The sequence below is a fragment of the Hyaena hyaena genome, unplaced genomic scaffold (assembly GCF_003009895.1).
Source record: "Hyaena hyaena isolate Hyena2069 unplaced genomic scaffold, ASM300989v1 scaffold_660, whole genome shotgun sequence".
Classification (NCBI taxonomy): domain Eukaryota; kingdom Metazoa; phylum Chordata; class Mammalia; order Carnivora; family Hyaenidae; genus Hyaena; species Hyaena hyaena.
Genome location: NW_024081292.1, coordinates 761,366 through 773,585, shown reverse-complemented (window position 1 = coordinate 773,585; position 12,220 = coordinate 761,366). Strand labels below are relative to the sequence as shown.

Sequence of the window (12,220 nt, the reverse complement as noted above, 5' to 3'; positions counted from 1 at the left end):
ATAAAGGTTTAATAGAATAATATGATAAAATAGAATTTCAACAAAACCATGTCCTCAGGACTATCCTTGAATCATTTCATAACTAATATAATTTTTCTACTCTAGGAGTTCATTTTTCAAGTGCTCCTATAAAATATGATGTCGGGAAGAAAGAAAGAAAGAAATAGTCATACAAACTACAGTAACCAAAGCTTCATAGCAGGACTTTTCCTTGTTTTCAAGAAACATTTCAAAAGAGCTAGGTTAACTCAAAAACCACTATTCCATGTTCTTTTTATTATAAAGATCATACTTTCTGCAATTTTATTCCTCTTACTTCAGGATATATTAGATCAAACAACAAAAAAGTTCATTGACCATACCTTCCATATTAGAGTTTCTCATTATATGTTGTACAGATCACCTGCAACAGAATTTATTGAAGGATTGAAAGAAGGACATTCCTGTTGGAAAACGGTGATTCATGGGCTGTATTCAAATCTAACAAATCAAAAATTGAGGACAGAGGGACTGGAGACTTATTTAAAATAAGCTACTCAGATGGTTCTTAACAAAACCAAATCTTGAGAATCATCCCTGAATAGTTAATACTTCATGAAACATGCCCATATTTATGCAAACTTGAACTACCAGGGATGTGCAGAGTCACTTAGTAAGTGGAAAAATTGATAAACCTATGAATGAATTAATCAATGGACTAATTGAGAGCTGAAGCAAAAATCTACAAATTGTTTGGTTCTATTTAGATGCCAATGTGTACCATATTCACCATTCTCTCAAAGTCCAAAGAGGTCAAGTAATTAGAAAAATGTAAGAAGCAATAATCCTAGAGCTGTACATTAATACAAACTAGTAATGTTCACATAGCAGGTGCATGATATTTGCTGAATGAAAAAAAAAATGTGTCTGCATAGATTTCCTCAGTTGTCACTATAATCCAGAGAGACAAACATGCTATTCAACTCCACTTAGATCACACTTCAACCTGATCTCACTTGGCACTTGTACAAACAATGATGGCTCTACAGCAAGGTGAAGTTAGGAATATGGGACAATACTCTACAGCAGAGGCATATAACTTCTGCTACAATATATCAAATGACTCAACAAGAGTTAATACGTATTATTTGGCATGTGAAAGATATTTTCATACATCTGTGTGAAGTCTTAGTTTTTCAATTATATTAATTCATTTAGTGAATATTTAAAAAAATATATGTGTAGATTTTCTATAATGTTTCGGTAATTGTCATCATCAGTTGCAGTGTAATTACTGGAATTTCTGAGAATATCTTGCATTTAAAAATGAGAGCTACTGAGATTGAGGTGATGTGGGGGTTATTCTATTCAGTATGTTCTAGATTTAGGGCACTGACTTCACTGGTGCTCAAAATTGCTATACCCTAACACCCCACAAATCTGGATATTTTAATCTCATATGTATTAATGCCATATTAAGTTACTTTAGTACTATGCTGAATGAATTTCTATGCAGCATTTAAAGCAACCTTACAAATAATATAAATTTAATTTTGAAAAGTCTGATTTTTAAAAGATTCTTTTCTACAAGGAATCTTCATTTTAAAGTGACAACTCTTCCATTGTCCTGGAATTCCCAAATGTCAATTCCCAAAGGAAACAAAGTTTATGTTTGCTTTATACTACTTAACATACTTAATACCATTAAAATATAGGCATATGGATAGGTAGGTTCTTTTTTTCTTTTTTTAACATTTAAGGCCTTCTCCCCTTTTTCTTCTAACATAATTGAATGACAGCATCCATTTTTCATTAAGTGAAATGCCTGTTTCTATTCTGCAAATATGGATGCTTTCTGCTGAGAAGCCTCCAACTGGGGAAAAAAATAAAGAACACAATATGAATGTTTACTTTATAAAGACTGGTCACAATGCAAAAGAATTTGTTAAAGGGTGTCTTAATGCAATGAGTCCTCTTGAAAATTAAGTTTATATTTTACATAATTTGATAAGTTATTGGGGTTTTAGAAATTCACAATTTACTGTATTCTGCAAAGAATACCAGTAAAATTATACTTGTTCTTAATTACTAAATTTAAAACAAATAAAACAGATTTATAATCATCTTGATTTTGGTAATATAATGTTAGTTTTAATTTTTATATGATTATGAGCTAAGATCAGGAAGTATATATCATGACTAATGCTGTTTTTCATTTTTTAGTATCTCTGGAATTTGATTTTTAGATATTTGCCTCATCATCAATTCTGAGAAAGCCAAAAAAAATTTTAAGTAATATCCTATACTAAAATGTGTAAGAATAATATTTGTGCCTTTCAAATAATTCTGATATTTTCTAGTGAGTATAAATTATATAGAGGATAATTAAACACATAATTGCAATTAGCTTTTCATCAAGGAATAAAATGAAAAATGCATATAATGAAAATGAACTTATATTTACAAGTTGAAATATCTCTTAAATTAGTGAAGTTCCTCAAGTTTTCTGTGAAAGTTAGTGGAGCAAAAGATACACATAGGCATTTTTATAAATCTCTTGCTGTTCCACTGTGATTTGTCTATTTTTGAAAAATAATCCATTTTAATATCTTTCAAAAATATGCAAATTTAATCGTGATTATTAATTTCCAGCAGTTACTAAAATATTTTAAGATATCTTATATTTAAAGATGAGAACTACTTATTTTAAGATGAGTTGGGAGATACTTTATTCAATGTCTTCTGCAATTAGAGCACCAATTTCAGTGGTGCTTAAATTGTTATATCTTAAAATTCCAGAAATTTGGATATTTTTTCTTCTGGTGTATATTCATTCCATATTAAGCTACTTTTGTGCTATGAATTTACAAGTAGGATTTAAAGCAATCTTACAGTAAATATTTAATTTTTAATCTACTTAAAAACTTATAGATGCTATATATAGTATATTTTCATATGCCCAATATACTTGGAATAGAAACCCAACAATATACAATTAAATAACTGTGGAGGGTTAAATATTAATCAGTATATTAATAATGCTAGATTCCTTTACAAATGAATTAAGGTAAGAAGTTTTACTGACCTCTACTTCTTCAACTAAAAGGCTCTTTTCCCCCCTTCAACCAATTTAACGTTAAGAACAACCCTTTGTTCCATTAACATTACCTAATAAATATACTTATCATTTACTTATCACTTCACAAAGAGTACAGACTATTTTTCATGCATATATATTTTTCAGCCAGTTAATTCCTGATATAGATAACAAGTTAAAACACTGAAGCCACATAAACTATAGCAAACTCATTCTATACAATATTGCAGAAGTGCAAAAAATATTTTAAGTAGTCTCTTGCCTTTTACAATGACTCTATGTACTAAAATTTGATTTCAAATAAATTTTCAGGAATTCAGCATTTGTATTTTCCTCAAATATGTACATATGCTTTTCTAGGACGGGGTGTCAAAAAATACTGTCTTAAAATTCTTTAATAATAAAACAAAATGATGAAAATATAATATTAAAAGGATTGGAAAAGTAAGTATTGTATAGTTTCTAAGTTGATTTATCAGTATCACTTCAATTGATTAGTGTAGGACTTGAAATCCAACAAATATTAACAGAGATATACACAGCTATTGAAGATGTCAGATCTTAAAATTGAATAATGTATTTATCAATTTATTTTATAACGCTATTAATAGTTCGTCTATTACTACATCATGACTGAAAAAATTCGTAATTTTTATATTAACTGAAAGTTTTCATGTACATCTGTTTGATTTCATGTAAGAGATGAACCATCATCTTACATACAGGTATAAGTAACATTCTAAGTTATGAATTTATATACACTATTTTTGAAGAAAACCGAGTCTCCATTTTAAATATATATTTTCTAAATAATTGAATAGATAAGTGTATTGGGGTCTTAAAGACAAATGTATTTCATATCTAAATATCATTTTACATAATTAATGAACATCTGGGTAAAACTCAGTTACAATTTTCTGCTACAACCTTTGTTCATGAGACAACTAGGTAACAGGATTGCATATGCCTATGCTAATATATGTGGAGTTCCATGGACACAACCTAAACTTTCAACTATTTTTCATTCTTAACTTCGCTCAGACCACAGGCTAAAATGTCAAAATGAAAAAAACAATAAGGACCAGCCTTTAATTGCTCACATTAGATAGTCTCAAAACCCCAACACTCTGGATTTTAGCTTGGGAGACTAGAAGCTTTAGAGGAGCTGAGATCTAGGGGGGTACCAGCACTGACACCTGAGTTTTCCTAAAGAACCCCTTGATTATCACTGAAGTTTATGATTTCTTCCACTCTGACATGATACTCCTAAGGCTATCAGGAAATCCAAAGTGATTCTGAGCATGCTTAGATTGCTTCAAAAGATTATCTTTGCAAGGTAAGTATAATTTTCTTCCTGTGGGTATCAACTGATCAAGAGCTGTCAGTCATGTAATGGATGGGGGAGAGAGAAAGAGAGAGAGAGAGCAATATCTGTACAACCCAATGTCAATGCACCAATAAGCCAACAGTAATATTACATGAACAATATCCTGGCCCTCCATTGATAGTCACTGTTCAAGCCTTGCCCCCTTCACTGTTAATGACCAAAGCAAAGGAACAATTTACAATCTCAGTCATGGAGCACAACTGCAAAGAGTCCATTCGTACAAGAACAAACCTACAGGCTGTTGACCACACTGCCTGCTGAACATCCATCCGCTTGTCCTCTAGGATCCAACTTACCACTAGAATCAATTTCTCTATGAAACATTCCTTGATTATCATCCTCTATCTCTGCATTAAATGTTATCCCTACTTAAACTGTGTGCATAATCACATTAGCACCTGTAGCAAAAACTACATGAATGTAGTTACATTTTTTATATCAAACACTAAGAAATGTAAATTTCCTGCAAACAGAATCTGTGATTGTTTTATCATGATCCTAGGACAGAGTTCAGTGTCTAGCACATGGTAAGTGCTTAGTAAATATTTGCTGAATCGAAGCTGCGGAAGGTACCCCAACATCTGGCACATCTGCCACATTAATGATTTGGAGGTGGGGAGATGAGATTCCTTGGGGAAAAAAACACTCAGACTTAATTGTTCTTAAAAAAAAGAAAAGAGGATGAACAGCATGAAGTGAAAATGCTATGACAGTCTCCTCAATGCTGGAATGAATGCAGTATTATAACATCAGAAAACAGTGATGAACCTGCCATCATTGAGTAAATAACACCTTTGTAGGTCTATGCAAGGAGACGTATATAGTTTTTTATAATTAGAGTATTTTGCTACCATAAACACTTAAAATCCAGGAAGCTGGTTTAGAAAAAATATTTTCTGAATGTCTGTATGTTTCTAGACTCCTTATTCTATGTTAGATTTATTTGCAGCTTTTGAATGATTACATTATTTATTCACTTTTAGTATATGGTTATAAAATATTTGAAAATTATTCTAATTATTTAGGATAAAAGGAAAGTTCAGTTTAAAAAAACTACTATACAGAGATTTATGGTGAAATAAAAACATGCATTTACTTCATTTAAGATATAAAGGGTTCCCTACATATACGACACTAATAAGGTTTTCATGAAAGGAACAAGCCTATAAAAACAATGAAATTTTGCAAACTTTCCTATCATTTATGAAAGACATAAAACACTAATTTACTATCTGCCTCTTTAAATTTTATTCTATTTTTCTAAAACATCCCTGAAACAATAGGGGACACGTTGGAATGAGGGCTGAAATATGTATTTTGGATATATTTTATAGACAAAAGATGTGATCAAGGCAATCATAATCAGAGAATAAAGCAGACAGACTTGAATTTTTATCACAATTGCACACAGAATAAAGCTTGATTAAAGAGTCAGAAGCTAAAGTGCTGCATATACAAAGACAAAATACAGTCTAATAAATACTTCACATACTTAGGTGATTTCAACTTCATTCTTACATGCAACTTTATGAAAGTCTAATGTAAATAAAATATGTGTTAAATGGTTTCTTTCCCCTAAGACAAAACTATTCAAAAACTTTAAAATCTCTAAACCACTACACATTTTACAATGACAGAGAAGAAGAAAAAGAGAAAATTATTAATTTTTAAAATTACCCAGCAATTCCATTGCATCATCTTCATTATCAATATCTTCTTCTGTTACAGATGGGGTAGGGCTATGGAGAGACTCAAAAGAATCTTGCGAGAGCATTGCTGCCAGAAGTTTCTTATGTTGTTGTTGCTGCTGTTTTAATCCTTTAGTCTTGGGCTCCACCTTTAAGCTGAAGAAATATTTAAATGTTAATTTTCAGTGATGACAACACGATCAATTAGCTGTGGTAAATAAAGAAAATCTGCAACCAAATTTTCATTCAACTATTTGGCTACACAAAATTGTAGTCATATGAGTAAAACTTTCCCCAAGGATAATGGAAATATACACTCTCTTCTTTCCTAGACATCGTTTGGTACCTCATTACAATCTCCCAAGTAGGTACTGGTGAGAAATATGGCAAACTGTAACACACAATTAAATGTGTCTCAGTTTCTTCTAGTTTAAAAAGTCTTTGTAAATTTGGAAGAGTTTCTTTGTCATAAAGCCGGACTCCTTTGGGTAAATTCTCTGTCATTCATGGTTCTCTCTCCCCCAACTTTTCAAGACAGTATTTGACTGGACAACGTACAAGTCTAAATGACAGTCATTGTCTAAAGGACAATACCGTTTCAAAAATTGTCCCAAAGTTCATCTTTCTCTATAATCCAATTTCTTTTTATATTATTGCCCAAAGGAAGGAAATGGCAAATGCCACTTCATGAAAGAAAAACACAAAGTGTAGAGAAAACCTCAAAGAACGCAACAGGCAGCATCCTAGATACCTGCATGTTTTCTTGAGCAGTAACATCCCAGAGAGAGAGAAAGGGAACCAGAAAGAAGCCTTATGAAAAAAATATAACAGTTAATGCTTCAATGAGGTGTTAATAGACTCCAAGGCTCCATTTTACTTTGGTTTAAAAAGATAAATTCTAAACCAAATCAAAAGGAAAAGGATGGTTTAAAGTGGCCACCCGCCTCCCTAGGCCTATCTCTCCAGGTGGAATCTTCCTCCCCGTCCTGATGGCCTAAATTCTGAATTACCATTTGTTCTCTTCCTCCTGACCTCACTCTTCCCTAGGCATCTGACCCTGCTGCATTTCATTTTGTATGCTTGTTTCTGAACACAGATTGGTACGTATTAGTTTTATCTGACCCCATGTGCTCTCTTTGGTGGAAAACTGGATTATCCCTCTCTTAACCTACCTCCTAAGCTTGTTTAGTTCACCACTGCAGCCTAGCAGGCAGAATCTGTGCCCTTTCTTTTGTCTCTAGGTAGAAATTAAAGGACTTTCTTTGCATTAAGGCCCAGGTGGTTGAAGAGATCATATAAAGTCTCACACTTAGTTGCTGCATTTTGGTTTATGCATTAGAGCGCTGTCTTTTTTTTACATGTCCAAATGTGATGTTTTTATAATTACTTTAGCAGACACTAAGTGCTTTTTATATGTCAGGCATTGTGAGTGCTGAACTGCAGACATAAAACATATTTCCTTGTCATTCTGCTCATCTGAAAGTAAATACTTTTACCCTGAATCTAAGATGTTCTTTTTCATATTGGTTTCACACAGTATCTAGCAATTACCTTGTGTTAATGCTCAATAAATATTTAATAAATCACTTTTTCTTTTAGAACCCCATTTTTAAACACACTAAATAAAGTAAGAATTAATTTAAGTAGATCTATATGAGTCTTCCAACCTGAGAGATACAAAAATCCAGTAAATATATTGGTAGTGAACAGAATAAAGGAAAATATTGTAGATTGGGACATCAAAGATAAGGAACAAAGGGCATATTATAAATGTGTAACAGTCCTATTCAACAGCCAACAATGACCAAGATCATTTTCATAGCGGTTGAAGGGGTCTCATTTTCATAGGGGTTGAATGGGGGGGCGCCTGGGTGGCTCAGTCAGTTAAGCGTCTGACTTTGGCTCAGGTCATGATCTCACATTTTGTGGGTTCGAGCCCCATGTCGGGCTCTGTGCTGACAGCTAGCTCAGAGCCTGGAGCCTGTTTCAGATTCTGTGTCTCTCTCTCTCTCTGGCCCTCCCCTGCGCTCTCTCTCTCTCTCTGGAGCTTGTTTCAGATTCTGTGTGTGTGTCTCTCTCTCTGGCCCACTCCTGCTCACAGTCTCTCTCTCTCTCTCTCTCTCAGAAGTAAATAAAACATTTAAAAAATTTTAAATACATGGTTTGGTCATGAAGATAGTGCTAGGCTATGAATCCTAGACACTGACTAAATCCAAAATGTTGCCTGTCTAGGAAGAGTTCGCCTATGAGTCTATGAGTCCACAGGTGACTAGTAATGTGTTTCATAAAAGAATAACTTCAGTTAGGATATATATTTCCCAGAAAAATAAATGATGAATGAATTCCTAAATAAATGAGAAAGAACAGATTTTGAACATATCAAAATGACCTCATCAACATTCTGTAATAAATGTATGATTTAGTCATGTACATTTTTGGCTTTCAAAAAGAAATGAGTGAGTCATAAGATATATTTGTTTTAGATATTTTTAAGGCTTCTGTTCTTTGATTCCTTTGACAGATTAATTTTCAATTAATCAACATTCTTTCTGCTTAAAATTTACATTAGAATATCCCTAAATTACTAAGCTTGACTTAGTCTCTGACATACATATTACACATTTTCTATCATGTCCACAACAGCTAACATCCCACAATATCATTATTTCTTTGTTGTTGGACTTCTCATGAAAAAGAGTGTCCTTTGAACTTTTTTTTCTTACTTATTCTGGTTTATTTTCCATATTGTCACTTATCATTACTTGAATGTGTGGCATATATTTTTATATTTATTTACTTCTTTATTATTTGTCTCTTGCTGCCAAATGAGGAAGCTCAAAGAGTAAGGGAATACTTTCAGGCTTTGTTAACAGATACCTCAGAAGCAATTATGAGTTTTAATGAAAAGAAACATTTCTTTTTTTAATGTTTTATTTATTTCTAGGAGAGAGAGAGAGAGACAGCGTGAGCAGGGGAGGGTCAGAGAGAGAGGGAGTCACAGACTGAAACAGGCTCCAGGCTCTGAGCTGGCAGTCAGCACAGAGCCCGACGCGGGGCTCGAACCCACGAACCGCGAGATCATGACCTAAGCGAAAGTCGGACGCTTAACCGACTAAGCCACCCAGGCGCCTCGAAAAGAAACATTTCTTAATGGAAAGTGAATTTAGTTTTTATTTTAATATTTAATATATATTTCTAAATTATAAGATTCCTATTCATTTTATGGCATATTTACCATCTAATAACAATGTTCACCTAACAAAGCCAGTTTACTAGATCTTATAACATGTATTGATATTCTTGTTTTAATAAAGTGATTCAGCTCAGAGGAGCTTCATTAGACTTTCAAGGCTTGATAAGCCGATTTACAAATGCACAGTACAATTTAGCTAGGAATTGTAGAAAATCCATTACCTACCTACTGCAAAGTTTAATTAAGATGGCTTAAAATAAAATTGTATGTTTATTATATTCAATTTTTATTTACATTTATATTATCAATGTGTGATTATTTTTTAATAACTCTAAATGTGCAATCAACACATAGGCTTTCCCATTAAATGGTTAGACAAGCCATAACAACTGGTAGTATCTAACAATCTCAGAAAGTCTTCAATCATTCCCCAATGCCTTCACCTCTCTCTTTTATAAATCGTGTTCCTTTTCTTGTTCAGATGGTTTAATTTCTTTCTTAAACTTACTTAATAGGACCTTTAGAGAATCTAAGAAAGATGAGGCAGGAAAATGCCCATCTGCACACAGACTTTCCACATAATTTTTTAATGTTTATTTATTTATTTTGAGAGAGAGACCATGCATGCAAGCAGAGAAGGGGCAGAAAGAGAGAGGGAGAGAGAGAATTCCAAGCAGGCTTCAGGCTGTCAGTGCAGAGCTAGATGCAGGGTTCGATCCCACGATTTTGGCCTGAGCCAAAATCAAGAGTCAGACGCTTAACCAACTGAGCCACCCAGGTGTCCCCATTTTCCACATAATTTCCTTTAAAGAGATTCACAGGGGTGCCTGAGTGGCTCAGTCAGTTAAGTGTCAGATTTTGGCTCAGGTCATGATCTCATGGTCTGTGACTATGAGCCCCACATCAGGCTCTGTGCTGACAGCTCAGAGCCTGGAGCTTGCTTCAGATTCTGTGTCTCCCTCTCTCTCTTCCCCTCCCATGCTCACGATCTGTCTCTGTCTCTCAATAATAAACATTAAAAATTTTTTTAAATTAAAAAAAAATAGAGATATCTTGGGTCCACCAGAGATGATGCAGGGTTCATGAACTCAAGGTCAGTAACTCTTATCTTATCCTATTAGTTTCTCCATATTGCCCTCATAACTAACTGCCTTAATATTTTCACCAACACTGAACCCTCCAGGTGACAAATGTATAGGCCAAAGTTGCTGACACTCTTCATACAATGTTCTATAAGCAGGAGCTAAGGAAAAGTGTTGGCTATGTCCTAAAGACAGAGTGTTATGATAACAGCCACTCAAATAAGACTTGAGCAATTAACAGCAAAAACTGATAGGAAAGGGCAAAAAGTTAAGATAGACTATAAACAATCCTTCTTATAAATAAGCTTTATTTAGCAGATGTCTACTCACAGCCTTCTATGTGCCTCCTTCACTCACATAACAGATGTCTATTGGCAATGACAATGTGCCAGGCCCAGTAGGGGAGAGAAAAATGGAAGAAGTCATCCCTAAAAATTAAATCTCCTTCCTAAGTCTAGAGTATCATTTAGTTTGTTAATGCTTAATACTGGTAAATTATACTACAAGTTCATTACTAAAAGCAAAAGCTTACATGCTAGTTACAGCCTCTAGAGTCATTAAAAAGTTTCTCCCCAATCCATTTTTATTTATCCAAATAAAATCTAATGCTATGTGAATCTCTGGCATAAATTCAGAATTCTGTTTTGTATTAGAAGGAAGAGACATAGTTTCCAACCTATAGTTTGTCGCTATTTTTTAAGCCAAGTTCAGACATGCATTCTTTCTGCTCTGATGGGGCATCAGGGCAGGATTTCACCTTTCTTCATTTCATGGGTAATATTTCATAATTTAAAGACAGAGAATAATAAAACTAAACATGACTTTTTATACCAAATATTTGAGAGAGAGCTTCATGGATTGAGTTTTCTGGGTAAGGAATTGTACTAGTATCGAAGAAAGATGCCCCTTTATTGTGTATTCAAGAGAGAGTCAGAGCCCACTGGAACTGGGAAGAAAATAGAAGCACTAACATTTGCAATAAATAGCTCTGATTATTATTATGACTAAATGAAAGCAAAATGAAAGTTGACATTTCTCTATTTTACATTGAAGATCTGGCAATGAATAAAGATAAAGGTCTAGTGGGTTTCATAAGTCTGGTATTAAAAATAAAATTATCCTCATTGACAGGTGAAATTGATCTGGCATTTCACAAAAGAAGGTAAATGGATTTTTAAAAATGGTTTTCTTCTCCTTATACAGGACACTTCAACTATTTAAATAATTTAAAAGTTATTTCTCATGGAAATAGAATCAATTTTCTATATGCCTTGAAGCACATTAATGAGTATTCTGATTTTCCTTCCTTCTAGCCAAGTGATAAGCCAAAATAAAAAAACCCTTGAAAGCTATTACATTGTAGAAAATACAATTTTCTCCTTGAGAAAGAATACGTATTGGTTGCTGCTAAATTTAATGTAGGAAATACAAAGTTACTGTGGCTATGCTGTGCATAGGAAAACTCTTCTGTGGTAGTCAGCTAGTAGCACCCAAAGAAAATTTTAGCCCTGTCACATTTTAACTCATGAGTATTTAAGTCTGTTTCCTCAGTCTCATGTAAGCCTTGCCTCCATAATGCTTTTTCACTCCAACTTCCTAGTGGAAGACTTCAAGTCTTCATTTGCAATTACTCACTGCAATCGGTATTTAAAAAAAAAAAAAAAAAAAAGGTTGTTCTTAATGTAATTTTTCTAATAAATATGATCTGGACTACCCAGGTATCAGAACTACCTTACTTCTACCACCCAAGGAAACTTAAGGCAAATGTGCCACCACCATTTTGAGCATCATAGG

At 33.5% G+C, this 12,220-nt stretch overlaps 1 protein-coding gene across 1 annotated transcript in view; it reads right to left on the bottom strand.

The window, feature by feature from the left end:
* The window catches only part of CUNH8orf34 (chromosome unknown C8orf34 homolog), a 396,548-nt gene that overhangs the window by 232,068 nt on the left and 152,260 nt on the right, over positions 1-12,220 (bottom strand). Inside the window, 1 exon segment of the mRNA XM_039216922.1 lies at positions 6,141-6,307. Within this exon segment, the coding sequence (XP_039072853.1) occupies positions 6,141-6,307 (167 nt within the window).